The sequence below is a fragment of the Sinocyclocheilus grahami genome, unplaced genomic scaffold (assembly GCF_001515645.1).
Source record: "Sinocyclocheilus grahami isolate Dianchi unplaced genomic scaffold, SAMN03320097.WGS_v1.1 scaffold12.1, whole genome shotgun sequence".
Classification (NCBI taxonomy): Eukaryota; Metazoa; Chordata; class Actinopteri; order Cypriniformes; family Cyprinidae; genus Sinocyclocheilus; species Sinocyclocheilus grahami.
Window position 1 is genome coordinate 416,042 of NW_015505191.1, and position 17,579 is coordinate 433,620.

At 35.9% G+C, this 17,579-nt stretch overlaps 2 protein-coding genes across 4 annotated transcripts in view; both read left to right on the forward strand.

Annotated features, from left to right (window-relative positions):
• LOC107596769 (FCH and mu domain containing endocytic adaptor 2) overlaps positions 1 to 2,500 on the forward strand; it is a 44,949-nt gene extending 42,449 nt beyond the window's left edge. For all 3 annotated transcript variants that reach the window (XM_016287577.1, XM_016287584.1, XM_016287592.1), the window contains 3 exons: positions 719 to 783; positions 1,229 to 1,393; positions 1,574 to 2,500. In XM_016287577.1, coding sequence (XP_016143063.1) covers positions 719 to 783; positions 1,229 to 1,393; positions 1,574 to 1,596 — 253 coding nt within the window. In that variant the 3' untranslated portion in view covers positions 1,597 to 2,500. The remainder of the gene's footprint in view (positions 1 to 718; positions 784 to 1,228; positions 1,394 to 1,573) is intronic.
• Positions 2,501 to 14,540: 12,040 nt separating this feature from the next.
• Positions 14,541 to 16,913, forward strand: LOC107597936 (transmembrane protein 174-like). The gene is made up of 2 exons (XM_016289146.1): positions 14,541 to 15,274; positions 16,817 to 16,913. Exons 1-2 carry the CDS (start codon positions 14,541 to 14,543, stop codon positions 16,911 to 16,913), a joined length of 831 nt encoding a protein of 276 aa, XP_016144632.1.
• Positions 16,914 to 17,579: the final 666 nt, after the last annotated feature.

The window sequence follows — 17,579 nt, forward strand, 5'->3', positions numbered from 1 at the left end:
CGTATTTGCTGAATGCTGACGGCAAACGAGAACGTATTATAATGTTTGCCTTTCTATTACTAATAATATTAAAGCAATCGTTATAATACTTTTTTGTATACAATTTCATTCCTTTGTTTAACAGTTCTATCTGATTATTAGATAGACTTCTATCCATATTAGACAGAACTGAACGACGACAGCGAACAAGAGGGAGAATGTGAGCGGTGTGTGCTCAGGCGCTGTCGCTTTCAGCGCCGTCAAAATAAAAGTCCCACCTCAAACACATCGGCCAAACAGAAAAACTTATCGACCAATGCCGATATTTGAAAAAATTCCAAATATATATAAAAAATATCGGCCGATATATCCGCCGTGGCTATATATATCGGTCGACCACTAATTCTAATATGCTGATTTGGTGCTCAAGAAACATTTCTTATTATTGTCAATGTTGAAAAGAATTGAGCTGCCTAATATTTTTGTGGCAAACGAGATACATTTTTTCAGGATTCTTTGTTGAATAGAAAGTAAAAAAAAAAAAAAAAAGCATTTATTTGAAAAAATGTAAATGTCTTTACTGTCACTTTTGACCAATTTAATGCACCCTTGCTTAATAAAAGCAATAATTTCTTTCAAAAAAAAAAAAAAAAATCTTACTGACACCAAACTGTTAAACAGCGGTGTATACATAATCATAGAGTCCCTTTAACCACGTGATTGTTACTGTTTTAATTAGGAACGCAGAACAGAGTAAGTCATTATGGAAATTGAGTGATATCTCTGACAAGTCTGAAAATGAAGGTAAGAACAAATATATGTATTTATTTTTTTATTTATTTTTTTTTTACATTAAGTAGCATTTGTGTGTGTGTGTGTACATGAACCTTTGATTTAAAAGTAAAATTTTTCCTTGATCATTTGAAATAAAAGGTTATTGTAGTCATTTTCAAAACTTCCTTCCCAGTTTTTTTTTAACACCTCATTCTGTACTTCTGGGGCAGTTAAAAACTATTTAGTATTTAATAGCAGACTCTCAGCTTGTGAGTAAGTGCACAATAGTATTGTTTCTCATTTCCCATAGGAATTTTATAGACCAATTAATATATCAATGCAAAAAGGTCAAAAATTGTTTTCCGAAAGCTGTTATTCAGCAGATACCGCAGTGCATTTTCTACATTATGTTGTAGAGATTAAAAGATCATCTGGCACAGAGTATTTCGGTATTGACTATGTTTGTATGTGTCAGGCTCTGGTTCTTTGAGAGCAAAGTTTGAGCTGTCTGATGGTCCATCCATCCCTGCCACCCTGGCTGTTCAGTTCTTCAGTGAAGGCAGCACTCTGTCTGGTGTAGATATGGAACTGGTCGGCTCTGGTTACCGTCTCTCCCTCAATAAGAAGAGATTTGCCACTGGTAAGGTTGACTTTAGACTTCACCAAAGCAACATTTACACTTTCACTGGAAGATGTTATGATTCAAGATCATGGTGTTATTATAACCGTTTAGATTTCAACACATTCTCAACATATGCACAAGCATGTAGGTTTGTCGTTGAAATGAGTTGACCAGAGACATGTTTGTGTGCATTCACAGGCCGCTATATGGCTGACTGCTGAGATCTGAGCAGAGACCTGTCCGCTCTCAAATGCAGGGAATCTGGAGGTCAATTTCTGTTCATTCATTAATTCTGTCACTGGTTCGCAATGATATTTATGGAGGATCGTTAGGGGGGATGGAAAAAGAGAGCTGTCTGGGTGAAGGCCTCTCATGCTTCTGTTTCCTCTCCACGTTCTGAACGATCCAGTTCCAGTGAAGCACCTTCTGGAGATTCAAGATTTTTATACTATATTAACGTAGCACTGAATATCAAACACTGTGTACAAAGAAAAATAAAAAAAGAAAAGAAAAAATGAGGAATGTCAGGATATTGGCGAATGAAATCATTAATCTTTGATACTTTTCGATCAATTCAGACTTTTATAAAGTCAGAACGGTAGTGTTTGGAATTTTGATATGTATAGTTAACAATTTGTAATATGAATTATATGTGTATAATACAACATATCTAGGCAAAAAAAAATAACAAAAAAACTGCACTAACAATCTTTCTGGATATTTGTTGAGCATTCATTTCTCCATTTGTATTCACCCAAATGTCAGTCACAATGACAATGAGAAGAACAAAATGTGGAAAAAAACAGGAGAAAAGGAGAGACCAGAGAAAAGCTTTAGCAATAGATCACTTCATTCTCACAAGAAAGCCTTACTTCTTGTCCGTGGTCTTTTCCATAACCGAGCATTGCACATCCGGCTGATAGATTTAGATTCCCCCTCCCCCCAATTTTTGTTGTTTTCAGTTTCTTTCTTTTTTTCTTTTTTAATTACATTTATGGATTGTTTTTAAAGTTTAGTGCCATTTTCACTTTAACATTGTCAAGAGAACCTACTGGTTAGTTGTGTGTCTTGCTTAACAGCTAAATGAAACTTATACACTGACCTCAGTGCCTCTTTATATGTTACTTAAAATAATTATACAGGGCAATTTGCATGTTTAAGTCTAAAAGACCCATGTTTTCCCCTTTTTTATAGTGTGACCTTTCCTCTTCCTAAATTTTTGAAGTGCCAGTTCAGTTCTTTATGCTTCCTGATGGGATACTGAAGGGAAAACACTGCCTAAACTTTAGCCTTTGTCCTTCAAACCCCTTTAGAGTGCTTTACCCAAACAGTTCAGTGCAAATGAATGTGCTGTTCCCATTTTAGACGTCATCCAGGGGTTTTCTGTAATGCCTTATAGATGTGTGCCGAAATGATACCAAAATAACCACAGAAAGTTTTCACTGTGAAAAAATTCAAATTACAAACACCGACCTGACCATTTGGGGAGATCCTTGTTGATAAACAGACCAAAATATTGTGAATATTCGCATATGAAGATGAATTACAAGCATGCACACTTTTTAGTGTAGGACTACCAATTTTTTACATAAGTGTATTTTTATGTTTTCACCAAATGTGCCGTCACGTCTGTTTTTGAGTGTTTAATGTTAATAATAACCTGAACGCATTAGTTTCTTAAAATTATGGCTCAAATTATCTTTTTTGCTTTGAGCAAGTTTGCCAAATACAAATCAAAAAGCACAATGATGCAATGAGCCAGTGGAAGTTTAAAGTGCCACATGAGAGATTTCTTCATTTTGAGTTTTTCTTCATTTTTTTTTTTTTTTTTTGCTGGAACCCGGTGGTGAGCATTTACAGTGCTTTAATGGGGTCTGTCCCCCATACAAGGGCTATTTGCCTTGTCCTCTTCAGAGGACCACGTCTCCAAGGGCTACCCCAATCTCAGCGATAGCAACACCATTTGTAACTTAAAATGAAAAACACTAATAAACACTAAACGCCACCAATGAAGGATGAATCTGAAAACAACAAAGTTCTTTAAAATTATGTCTTGGAATCACCAGGAACTTTTTTTGTCTCTTTGATAGCAGCCTAACAGTTTTGTGAAGTAACAACATAAAGATTTTATCTTCAGAATCATCACTGTCTTTATGTACCTGTTTTATATATATATATATATTTGTGATTTTAATTTACTTGTATTCAGTATAAAATGTGGTGTTGGTGTCAATACAGAGGCAGAAATCAACTGGTGAACATCCTGGTCAATGTAGCATCTGGATACAATATAATATTGTCTTCTTTAAGTGAATATGAACTAATTGTGTAGTTAGCAAGCTGGTTCTTGCTGCCTCTACAGCCACGTCAATATTCAAAGTCATTTTGGAGCATTTAAAAAGTTAGTTTCTTTCTTTCTTTCTTTCTTTCTTTCTTTCTTTCTTTTTATGTCCACATTCAATGGCATGGTAAAACATTTGTGTGATTGTTTTTTTTTTGTTTTGTTTTTTTTTTACCAGCTAATGTAAATTTTTTTGAAATATTTCTGCCATGTTTCTCTGCTTTATGATGCTCTGTGTCAGTAATAAATGTGTAATATATAAATCTATACAAATATAAGAAATACTACAGAATGCTAACTTGTCTGTCTTCTTTGTTTGCATAGAGCTATTCAGAAATTAAGCTATACGTTTCCTTCATCAAAAAACAGCTCAATTTCCCATCAGTAATACCTCCTCTTTTGTCACAATTATGGTGAAGAAAATGAGCAGCTTATGGCATACGTTTCATCCGAGTCATTTGAGAGAATAGTTGATGTTTGGATTTTTTTCCTATATGCACTAATTTGACCAGCTAATATTGATGTTTAACTCCAAATTGAAATCTCACAATGTGTACTGCATTCCCTTAAAAGTAACAAGCGTATATTGCGTATATTTACACTCTGACCTCTGGAAGACCTTATGTATATATGATTGTTTACTACTAAATAAACTTTAAATGTATAATTTAGAGCAGGTAACTATTCTGAAGACTGAGTGCTACAGACACAGGTTCTGATTCGTAAACTTAACACTGTACCTCATAATTTTGGACAGAAAATAGCTTCAGCTATTCAGTATTGTTTCCATGTATTTAAGCATTTTTCATGCACTTGATGGTTGATTTCTACTTTGGAAAAGTATGGATAGATTTAACGATAAAGAAATTCAACATTCAGATGTTTACACAGTCATGCTTCTGAACACATCTGCTGCACTTCCACTGCTCCTTGCAAAGTGAAATAAAACTTACCCACATGTGCTAGCCATCCGCTTTCGTATGCACCTAATGTGTGTCATTTATGTGTTTACATATGTGTCAGGGTTGTAGACCCCTTCATGAACCCTTTCCCCCCCAAAAAAGGCCTCTGCACTTCAGTTTGATCTACATCAGACCTTCTTAATCCTGATTACACTACTTGTTCTGAATTGAATATATAGTTTAGACACTTTTATACAAGTTATTTTCAGTCCTTTAATTTCTTCAGTGTTTGTATCATACCCTTTGTTCAAGACAGATTTTCAGAGACTGCTTCTACAGGCAACATCGTTACACCTGGCAAAAGTGACTGTCTTTATGAGCGAGTCATGGAAATATTCAGTTAACTGAATAGCACTCATTTATTCAGGAATCAATCAAAGATGCATCCCAATTTGCATACTTATGCTGTATTTTATGCTATTGTGCTCACTGAAAACTCTATAAAGATGAAGTGCACTTGAGGTATCCTGATAATGTCCTAGGCCTTAACTGAAAATAAATCAATAAATAATTGTGGAATTTTGGCCACTTATGTTTTCCTTAATTACCGGAAGGTTATCAGACTTGGATTTTGGTTGACAAAACAACAAAAACATACACTAAAAAGTATACACTCGTATAGTGATTTTTATACACTATAGGCTACTATAAAAGTGATTTTAACGACGTCGTTCATCTGTGTCTTTAATCGTTATAGCTGCCTGGACTTTCCTGTTAATTTAATTAATTGTTTGCTGTTAATTCAAAATATAATTAAAACTATAAATGTATTGTCCTTGCTGTAAAATAGACTTAAATCAAGAACACCGCTACGGTGACTCGTGACTGTTAATACTGCAATGGCTTCATTTTGAAGGCGAAGCACAAATTTGTAACGAGATATTAGGCTATGTCTAATGTAAATTGCTCAATATCAGTTGAACTGTCTATTGAACTGTTTTATATAAGCAGTATCATGCGAGCCATTCCTATCACAAAGCTGATGGTCAAATATGTGATCTATTTGAATTATTTAGAGAAACAGCCACTTTAAAATGCTAGGGGGAAAGTCGAACTGTAAAAAGGTAAAAAAAAAACCTAAAAGACTGATGAAAAGAGGAGAAAACAGTCTTGAACCAGCAGCACTAATATAGGCTAGGCTATATTAAAAAATGTTTAAACTACTCATGACCACTTTTAGCCTACTAGAATTTATCAAGTTTTATTGTAGGCTTATTTATTGTGTAAATTTTAGTCTAACTTGTTGTAGAATTCATATTAGATAATCTGTTAAGGGAATATATTTTCCCCTGTAGATTTATATTACTGTGGCATGTTCTATTGGTTCTAAATGTGCAGGTGGTTGTTTCTTCATAAATGCTATTGGTTCATTAAAAAATGCTACAGTTAAGAACTACATGGCCTTCAGATATTCCAAAAGATGGCATAGATTAAATCATTAAGAGGCTGATGAACTGTTAAGGAGTAAGAAATAAACAATATCAATATAAGAAAATGTTAAGTTAAATTGGCATGTTGAATTAGAACATTGTCAAACTATAGCTTATAAGTGCCTAAATAATATAAAATACATCACATTTATATATCCTATGTAAACAAGTACTTGTTAACTATGATGTTACTTTATTGCACCAACTTTGCATAGATGATAGCACAAAAGATAATTTCACAAAAATAAATATATAAGGAAACAAACAAATAATTAACCTTATGAGTGAGCATGACCTTCCTTTGCAAGGAGTTTGATTGACAGGCGATCTGACCAATCATAAAGCCAAATCTACCGTTTTTGTCCAACAAACAAATCAGACAGGACTAGATAAACGTCGGTGGATTTGAACTTGAAAAACGCAATGACGTCTTTCCGCGGTTGAAACAAGGTCCCTTCTGATGTTCATTCATGTTTATTTCACGCTGTAATGGTTCAGGCTCTACTTGAACTGAGGCTTTACAGCAATCTGTCAGGACACATTAATAAGCCACAAAACAGATATCCACCATATCTGCCCTAAATAGTATTGAAAATTACTAAAATCACATAGAATTTAGGATGGATAGTATGCACATTGGGACACAGGAATGGTGTGTGCCATGAGAGACATGGGCATGACACTTTATCTGCTCATGCTCAGTAGGATTCTCTCTGCCTGTGGAAAAGGAGCACAATCTTTTCACTTCAGCAGAAGTTTTTACCAAAATACTGATTTTGAGGTATGGACGTTATTTTTTAGATGTACAGTATTTTGTTTTCTGCTGTCTTAAGTTTAGATGACTGCAAATTTAAACTTACATACATTTTATCTCTAGATAATTGATTAAAACAATTAACATGAACAACCTATGCTAATATAGGCGTGGCTAGCTAGCATATGATGTTTTATCATGGCAGGGGGCAATTGTAACACAATGTCAACACCTTGTTTGTCTGTGTTGGCATACTTTTCTGTTAGAAGATGAACATTTAAATGTAAAACTATTTAAAATGTATTAGTGTTACACATTAAAAAAATTTTTATTGCATTTTCTTAATGCATTTAAATCTTTTTTTTTTTTAATGAACCATTTCGTTAAAGTTTGGTTAAATACTGTTCTCGACTCATCCGCTGATTAATGTAGGCTATATAAGTCAAATATATTTAAAATAGAAATTGACATTGCTTTTTGAATGCATGCTTTTCGATATGAAGCCTGATATCTAAAATTATTTTAACCATACATACATATATTTACACTACCGTTCAAAAGTTTGGGATCAGTAAGACTTGTAATGTTTTTTAAAGAAGTCTCTTATGCTCATCAAGGCTGCATTTATTTGATCAAAAATACAGAAAAAATCTTGCAAAATGTTATTAAAATAATGGTTTCTATTTTAATATCCTTTAAAAAATGATTTATGATGCAAAGCTAAATTTCCATCAGCCATTACTCCAGTGTGAAATGTCACATGATCCTTAAGAAATCATTCTAATATGCTGATTTATTTTTAGAATACAGTGTGTAACAGTAACAAAATATTTTTTGGGAAACGGCGATACTTTTTTCAGGATTCTTTGATGAATAAAATGTTAAAAAGAACAGTATTTATTCAAAATATAAATCTTTTCTAACAATATAAATCTTTGCTATCACTTCTTATCAATTTAACACATCCTTGCTGAATAAAAGTTTGAATTTCTTAAAAAAAAAAAAAAAGAAAGAATAAAAATCTACTAACCCCAAACTTTTGAACGGTAATGTATATTGTTAGAAAAGATTTCTATTTTAAATAAATGCTCTTCTTTTTAACTTTTTATTCATCAAAGAATCCTGAAAAAAATTATTACATGTTCCAAAAAAATATTAAGCAGCACAACAGTTTCCAGCACTGATAATAAATCAGCATATTAGAATGATTGCTGAAGGATCATGTGACACTGAAGACTGGAGTAATGATGCTGAAAATTTAGCTTTGCATCACATTAGATTCTAATGCATATTAAAATATAAAAACGTTATTTTACATCGTAATAATATTTCACAATATTAATTTTTTTCCTGTATTTTTTATCAAATAAATGTAGCCTTGATGAGCATGAGAAACTCCTTTAAAAAACATAAAAAATCATTCTGATCCCAAACTTTTGAACGGTAGTATATATATATATACACACACACACACACACACACACACTTTATTAGATACTACAGCAGTAAAGTGATTACTTTGAGGTAGGCTTTTCTTTGAGACCCAGTGGGTTAATGTGACTTATTTTTCAGTGTTACAATTGCCCCCACCAAGGGGACAGTTGTAATACTCTGACTCGTTGCATTTAATTTAATATTACAGTCTTGTCCTGATTAGTGAAAATGTATCAATTTTATTATTAATCAGTGCACCTGTATTTGTTTCATGTCTCAAAAGATGACTAGTGTATTTCAAGTAGTTTGTGAGTTATGTCTACTTCATGTAGTCTGTAAGGAAAATTGTAAGAAAAAAAGAAATGTTACAGTTGCACCCGGTCTCCCCTACTTTACCTAATCTCGAGGCTACTGTATTTGTCAAAGATTTGTTATACCCTGATACTAAATTGGCTCCCACCACTCTAGATTAACATCCATTGATGCACTATCAATGTCTCAAAGTGATCCAGAGTGAAGATATCGTGCTCTACATAGAAGGTTAAAGAGTAGAGGGTCTTTCGTCTCTTAGCTAACTGATTTCAAATGTTCTTTGGATGTTGTCACAGGCTATGTTTTCGCATAGACTCTGTGGGGTAATAGAGTTGAGTTATTAAAGAAGGAGAGAGCAGGAGCAGCATCACTTACGTTTATGCTCCATTACAGAATGACATGGCCTTTTGATCCAGCGCCCCCCTCTTCAGTATGAGCAAAACCATCTGAGCAAACACACTAGCTGGACCTTCATAACTTAAAAATGTGTTTGCTTTTCTCCTCCGTCTCACACTATTCCCCACTATTTACTCCTCTTTAATCCTTTGGCTTCTCTTTCTCTCTCTATCTTTTCACGTTTCCACCCGCACCCATCTACTGACTGTATTCTGTTTATTTTCTCTTCTCCTCCGTTCTGAAAACCTGTATCATCTCTTTCCCTCTTCCTCCTCTCCTAACCACACCTAATATCATTCTTGATCTCCGTCCACATCTGCCGGCTCCTCCCCCTCTTCAGCCTTTGGTTGGTCTCCCAAAACAACAGTGCATGAGGAGCTCGCTTCATACCATCTGAAATCCTTCAGATTCTCCTGACACTCATATTTCACCCTCTAGAATCTGTATGTTGAAAGATGTTTTAATAGAAACCTTGTTTTAGTACCATGTCATCTGTCCAGTGACATCTCTGCATCTCATAATGCTTTCACTACTAATCCTAGGCCCTATTGACTCATTAAGGTGATTACTGGATGCCGTGGAGCCTTTTGCCAGTGCTGCGATGGTTTATTGAGTCCTTGTGGAGATGAATCTGGACATGGTTTGTATGTGTGTGTTTGCTTAGCTATAGTTGGGGCACAGTATTGTCCCCAAAAGTGAGGTAATGCTGCAGTCACAGTACACTTTCTCTGCTACGTTAGGTCCTCTGTTGCTCAAATGTTTTTCTGTTCTGCTGTGAACCTGTAGGTCAGTGTTCAACAAACTGCTAGTGTGAGTCTGACAAAGCCCTCTGTTTGATCCATGAAGTAAGAATGGTGAGTTTTATATTCTAAAAAGCAAAATGGAAGTGAGTTAGGGTTAGTCTTCATAATTGACTGTGTTCAAATTATAGAGGTTTATGATTTGTTCCCATGTATACCTATTTAACCATATTTTGGAGACACATCTGTAACCAAAGGTGGGTTAACTCTGACAAAATCTCCATTTTCTCTTTGTAAAAATTGTATGCTAATTAAGCAAATAACGTTTTTAGTATTGTAACATTTTCTGGTTAGTCTATGGAATTGAAAATTGGAAACCAATTTAGATAAACTAAAAAAACGCTAAATAAACGTGTGTGTGTTTGATGCATATTATTGCGCACAAAAATGGAAAGCGCTTTCTCAGTCTTGTAAAATGTATGATTGGCATACGATTGGCAACCAAAATCCAGATTAATACAGAGAGTGCTTTTAAGGATGAAATAATAACTGGATTTGACAAGTTCAACAAATTTGACAAGGTGAGTGGCATCAAATCTTTAAAATACATAAACTGTTTGTTTGAGGTTGATGTTCCATTCTGTAACTTTTCCAAGTTAGTGTGGGTTGGATACATAGATCATTCGATGCAGTCAGATGTCTCATCCTGTATAAGGTCCATTTTTTAATTACAGACAAGAGACTTGGGAGGATGTTTGAAGTGGTGCTCACAATTTGAAAGACTAATAAAATGGCCAGAATCATGTCACAAAGCAGAGTGTTTGGATACAAAATTTAACTGCTTTTGTTTACAGGCTGGCAGATACAAAAGTCCATCTTCTGCCTGGATTTTACTTTGATTATTGTGATTGGTTCCCCTCAGTTATTCAGCAGCAGCAGCATTTGTTTCTCTACTTGTGTCTCTCTCCCTCCTACCATGTCTATGCCTCTCTGCTCTTTGGTTTGAAAGCAGATTGGTGAATGGGCACGTAAAACTGTTCCTCCATACTGAGCCAAAGAGAAACTGTAGATGAGAGCTCAGAGCAGTGGAAGGATGGAACAATAGGAGGACAGGCGAAAGGCAGGTTGAAGGGAATGAGAGATGCGAGAGAGAACAGGCTTCCGTGCCTGGCAAGCAGAGCCACGTCACGGGCAATTTGTCACAAGGTCGGGGGCCATGATGGAGGATGGCGATCTTAACTCCCATGGAGCAGCCCCACAGTGTCTATACTATCAGCTAGCCAAAGATGAGGTAATATTGCCTGCACCAGATCACACCAAAAATGTCAAGGCTTTGTGTCCTGTATTGCAGATAATCACAACTAATCACATACCGATGAAGTCATTTGTGCAAGTCTGTCAGTGTGAGTTATTGCATGATGCTCTTGAATACTTGATACTTCCAATTGGTCAATATAAGCATTCAGTTGGCTGATCTTTCCTAATATTCAGTGTTGTTCGTAGCAACTTTGTGTCAGACTGAATCTGAAATACTTTTGTTTCATACAAATGCAACTGGTGCCATTTTGCATCTCAACTGTAGAGAAATCACTTCAGAGGACTTCGGTGTTAATATTACTGTAATATTGTTGCAGTGTTGCATCTTGCTTCATGTGTGTTTAAGTACATTGTAATTACCTTTTTTTATCTTAGAGTGAGCTGGCAGATACAATAATACATTTAGGTAACATTGTAAAGTAATTTAATAATTTACATAAAGTTGATGTGTAGATAAGATTTGATGTCAAATTCTTTAAATCTGAAACTCTGGGGTTTGTCAGACATTCAAAGGACATTTATGTTTTCACCAGTTGTTTCAAATATACACTACCGTTTAAAAGTTTAGGGTCAGTGATATATATATTTCTTGCAAACCAAATCAGAATGTCAGAAGGATTTTTAGCGGCTAAATATGACGCTGAAATTTCACAGGATAAAATGAACAATCTCAGGATAAAATAAAATGTGATCCTGGACCACAAAACCAGTCATAAGGGTCAGTTTCTCTAAATTGATGTATGGTTTGTTAGGATAATACAATATTTGGCCGAGATACAACTATTTGAAAATCTGGAATCTGAGGGTGCGAAAAAATCTAAATCGCCTTTAAAGTTTTCCAAATGAAGTTCTTAGCTATGCATATTACTAATCAATAATTAAGTTTTGATATATTTACTGTAGGAAATTTACAAAATATCTTCATGGAACATGATCTTTACTTAATATCCTAATGATTTTTGTCATAAAAGAAAAATCGATAATTTTGACCCATACAATGTTTTTTTGGCTATTGCTACAAATATACCCAAGCGACCAAGACTGGTTTTGTGGTCCAGGGTCACAAATGATATAATTAAAATAGAAAACAGGTGTTTTAAAATGTATTAATGTAGTATATACTTGTAATAAAAAAAAAATTTTTACCACTGAACAGATTCACATAACTTTTAAATTAACAAATTAATGAATGAAGCAGTGGAGAAGCGCAGAACAAAATATGGCTGGTGAAAACATGGGTGCAGTAGCTCTCGGCTGATTGGTTGTGGAGGATGTACGTGGCTATGTCATGAAGCAACGTGCTGCCTCATTGAAATGAAGTGGGTGGTCAAAGAGAGTGGGAGACAGAGGAATAGAGAGAGAGTGTGCAATGGAAACCCATCAAGGCCCCTTTTGTGATTGCAGATGGGCTTTTCCCATTGGAGGACGTGGATACTCATGCAATAGTATGCGCTGCATATGAACTGTTGGAAGGAAGAGGAGAGATGAGGTAAATTAGGACAAGAGAGGAATCAAGAGTGAACCACAGTTGCAAATATTAAAAGATTTGATTTGCTGGCTAATCATTTAGAGCCGAATGAAGCAATAAGTTACCGTGATTTGTTAATGTTTGGACAATACTGAGACAATGTAGTCTCCACTAATAATTAATCCAGTGCTGGGTCATATGAAGAACTTCTCTACTTTTGTTTTGTCATACCCCATCGAATTCAATTCAACTGGCGGCTAGAGAGAATCAATTGGGGGTGATTAAAACAAAGACTTACTGGTAGGTTGTCCAAAGCTTTCATGCTGACCATATCTGAGCAGATATCATTTAAGCAGACCTAACCTGCACACACACATACCAGCACACACATTTGTTATTCACATGCATACTACACACCATGATCACAGAGAGAGAGAGAGAGAGAAAGAGGAAATATTCTCCTCATAAATATTTGGACTCGGCTTAATTGAAAGAGTGTGTCAGACCCAAAATCTGGGCCTATTTTAAACATTCTTGTGCTGGAATCTATTCTCTTCCTAAATGTCTCTCAGGTGTCTCCTCGAGCTTTTGGGAAAAGAATTAAAACAAAGTCTTTAGCATGGGACGGTTCTGACATACTGCTTGACCTTCATGAAGAGTTGGAGGAATTTGGCACAATACTCGCAATCCTATCAAAAATATCATGTTTTTTTCACCATCTCCTGTGATTTAAATCATACTGTTCTCTCCAGTGTCAAGTCGCAGTTTACAAAATAATTCTGGGTAGCATTTACCTGCAAGTTCCATATACTGTTCCACAACAACAGGTAAACAATGGACTGTGAAAAACATTACATGGTCTGCAATAAAACATGGCATATACTGTACATTATGCATATGTGTTGAACCATGACAAATACATTTCATGATTCTATCTGTTGTTATTGGACATTGAGAGATGAGGATATGTATTACCTTAGTACCACAGTAAAATGTTACTGTGAGATAAGTGTGTCATAAAAGTTAAGAGACAGTTTGTGTTTTTGGTGGACTGGACACTATAGTTGCAATTTGCTAGGTTATGCAGTGCTCTGGGTGAAACATTGTTTTGCTAATCAAATCCATTTGGACTCCAGAGAGGGCTTTGAAGAGTTAAAGTGATGCAGAATTGTTTTGATATTGTCGGAAACAAAGCTTTTTATCTCCCTGTTTCTATCTCTGTTTTGGCTCATTTAGGGAAATTCTATTGCAATTTTACCACATGGATTCCCTTGTGCATGAAAAGGGTTAAGTTGTGTGCAAAATGATGATGCAACTTTTATAGTGCATATATATATATATATATATGCTCTAGACTTTGCTCTTTTGATTTTGGTGATACATTAATAGGATAGTTCAGCTGAAAGTGAAAATTCTGTGATCATTTATTTTCTTCTGTCGAACACAAAGGAACAGATTTTGAAAAATTTCCTATTTTTTTCAATCGAAGAATGTTGTTTTGAACCCCTCTGACTTTTATTGTATGGACAACAGTTAAGATATTCTTCAGAATGACATAAGGTGGAGTAAATTACGACAATTTTCATTTTTGAGTGAACTATTCCTTTTATATTGTATGGCAAACTTTTTTACGGTAGATCCTAGTTTTACTGATCTATTCATTCTATTGAAAAAGGCAGTTATTTTGGTAATGTTTGGTAATACAATTGTAATATTTGGTAAAAAAAAAAAGTAATTTTAGGTTTAGTCTTTGGACCTGCCAGTTTCCTGCATGTGCTCTGTCATGCGACACATTTCACATTTCAGTGCTCGCACCAACATGATGACTGAGTGTTCAAGACTACAGCATAAGAGCAATGATCTGTTACCTGTTAACTAAGCTTCTGAGCCAATGTCCAAAATAGATCAACAATGTTCTTAAAAGATCATTCAGGCATAGATGAGTGGACCTTCGTCAGACAAGTGTCTAAATCCTTAAGCCACTATACAAAAACAGTGCAGTTCTGGCCAGATGAGACATTACGGCATTCTAGATCTTTGGAAGAGCACAACGGAAAATAGGAATCAAGGGACAAATCCTCTTGCCGGGCCAAGTGATGCAGTACCTTCTGGTGTTTGTAGTACCATCACAGACAGCAACCAGAGTCCCAGTGATGTCCCTGTGAATGTTGTCTCTTTGATGCCCGGCCAAGCACCAAGCTCTTCAAACACTCAGGTGTCAGATGGGGACAAAGCTGGTGCCACGCTCCTGTTCTCCGGAGTCTTCTTGGGCCTGGTTGGCATGACATTCACGGCTATGGGGTGGACAAATTACAATTTCAGCCACATCTACGAGTGGACACAGCTTCTGGGGCCCATTCTGTTGTCAGTAGGAGGTACATTTGTGCTGATAAGCATCTGCAAGTTCCGAATGCTGTCCTGCCTGAGCTGCAAGCAGAATGATGGAGAGAGAACACCTGCAACGGATTCTCTGCCGCCCCTTTCAGGACCATCGTTCATCTTCACTAGATTCAATCAGCCCATTACCTTCCACAGGGCCACGGTGGTCCAGTACATCCCACCACCGTACAACTCCGTAGTACCAGACCAAAGTCTGAGTCTTGTTAATGGTTTGCATTCAAATCACCAGCCATTAGCAGTCACAGTGAATACACCGCCACTGTATTACAGCATGTATCCAGTGGAAAACCCTGGTTTTAATCCTGGTGAACATGACAACGCTACAGCAGAGCAAAGAGAAAACAGGTAATGATTATAATACTGATGATAGTGTGCATTAGATTAATTTAGACACCATGATCACAAGCATGGAGTCTAGAAACAGCATTAATATCAGCTTGAGCTGATTACAAAAAATGACTGATCGCTTTTTGGTTTTAAGTATCAGAAATGTTGGGTTTATTTTTGACATGTGACATGTGGCCAAGTATGGTGACCCATACTCAGAATTAGTGCTCTGCATTTACCCATCCAAAGTGCACACACACAGCAGTGAACACACACAAACCGTGAACACACACCCGGAGCAGTGGGCAGCCATTTATGCTGCGGCGCCCGGGGAGCAGTTGGGGGTTCGGTGCCTTGCTCAAGGGCACCTCAGTCGTGGTATTGAAGGTGGGAGAGAGAGCGCTGTACATTCACTCCCCCCACCTACAATCCCTGCCGGTACGAGACTCGAACCCACAACCTTTGGGTTATGAGTCCGACTCTCTAACCATTAGGCCACGACTTCCCCCACACAAAGGTGAAGTTATAAGTTTATTAAAGATGTAAGTTTATAAGTAATAAGTTTATTAAAGATGATATTGCAAAGAAAGCATCTTGAAAGACTAAATAAGAAAACAATTACTGTAACTGACAATGTACATCAGTTTTGAGCTATGACATCTATTTTTAAATAAGCATAAATCTCAAGGAAATCTTATGTGCAGTGCATAAACTCCTTGTCTTAACGTATTATTGAATCATTCATTGTAGCAATTCAAATGTAACTCACTATTGTTCAAGCCAATATTTGAATTTAGATTTAAAAGTTCATAGAGCAGACCAGGGAGTGTTGTAACACTATAGAGTTTAACTAATGAGCACCGCCTGCCTGAGGTAACAGTGGAGGTTCTTGTGTAAAAATAAGAAGGATTTAAGACCATAAGCCTGTTTTGAGGTAAGATTGTATAACTTCACATGCTTTATAAGAAGATGTATTCGATGTTTCTCGATGTGGGAGGTTAATCGATGACCGGGAGTGGGTTATTTTTATGGAGGTGACGTACACGTAAATGTAATAGCCTACCCACAATAAATTTATAATGCACAATATTTAAAATGTCAGAGATGTATTCGATGTTTCTCGATGTGGGAGGTTAATCGATGACCGGGAGTGGGTTATTTTTATGGAGGTGACGTATTTTAAACACGTAAATGTAATAGCCTACCCACAATAAATTTATAATGCACAATATTTAAAATGTCAATGTTTTTTATTGGTGCTGCGACTGTTTCTTTGGATTAATTGCAGGTTTCTAAACTGCTTTAATTTGAAGCAGATAAATATGTGAATAGTATATCAAAGTTTGAGACTCGAAAAACACAGTTACAGACATAAACAAAACAAAATGCGTTCCAACACTAACCGGTCTGCGCAAAATTCTCATGTAGACTGATTCATTACGCTTAAATAACAGTCAAATAACGTAGACACAGTAAAGTCAGCCAGACACTTTTACGCTATTATTTGCGCCAAGGGCTGACCAAAGTGGATTAATTATTCATTTGCGGGTTTCGTTGCAGGAGTCGCAGTGTCTCAGAGGAAGAAGAAGAAGAGAAAGCGAGTACAGCAGACAGCGCCTCCTCTCCACCTGCTTACGAGGACCTCTTCCACTCCTGAGTCCTGACAATGAAATACATTTTACCACGAACATTTCAAATAAAGTTCATTTGTTTACTTAAAGTATCCATTAGCGTATTTGTGTTACGCAGTTTTGCTAAATAAGGATGAGACTAAGATATGAAATACATTTTCATATTTGAAGTATATAAGACATTTTACTAATGAGACTGGGTCCACGAACATTTCAAATAAAGTTCATTTGTTTACTTAAAGTATCCATTCGCGTATTTGTGTTACGCAGTTTTGCTAAATAAGGATGAGACTAAGATAATATGAAATACATTTTCGTATTTGAAGTATATAAGACATTTTACTAATGAGACTGGGAGAATAGGCTATTAAATAAGTTTCCATATTTGAAAAATATAGGCTAGTACGATTTACTTTAGTTTCGATGTTTAAAGATTCTTTTACACGTTACAAATAATGTGTGCTGCTGTCCTATACTCGATGTTTTTCTCAGCTCTCTCGTGTCCTCTTGGGCTCCTGAGAACTTCGTGGCACACGTGAGCGTCCGGTGAGGGCCACATGGGGGCAGAAAGGGTGAGGAAGTACGACAAAATTCACTAATTCACCAACACTGGGGAAGGTGGTGTATTTTATGCGTGTTCATTTTAATAACTGAAAGTTTGACAGATAACATTTTAATCACGTTGTAGTGCA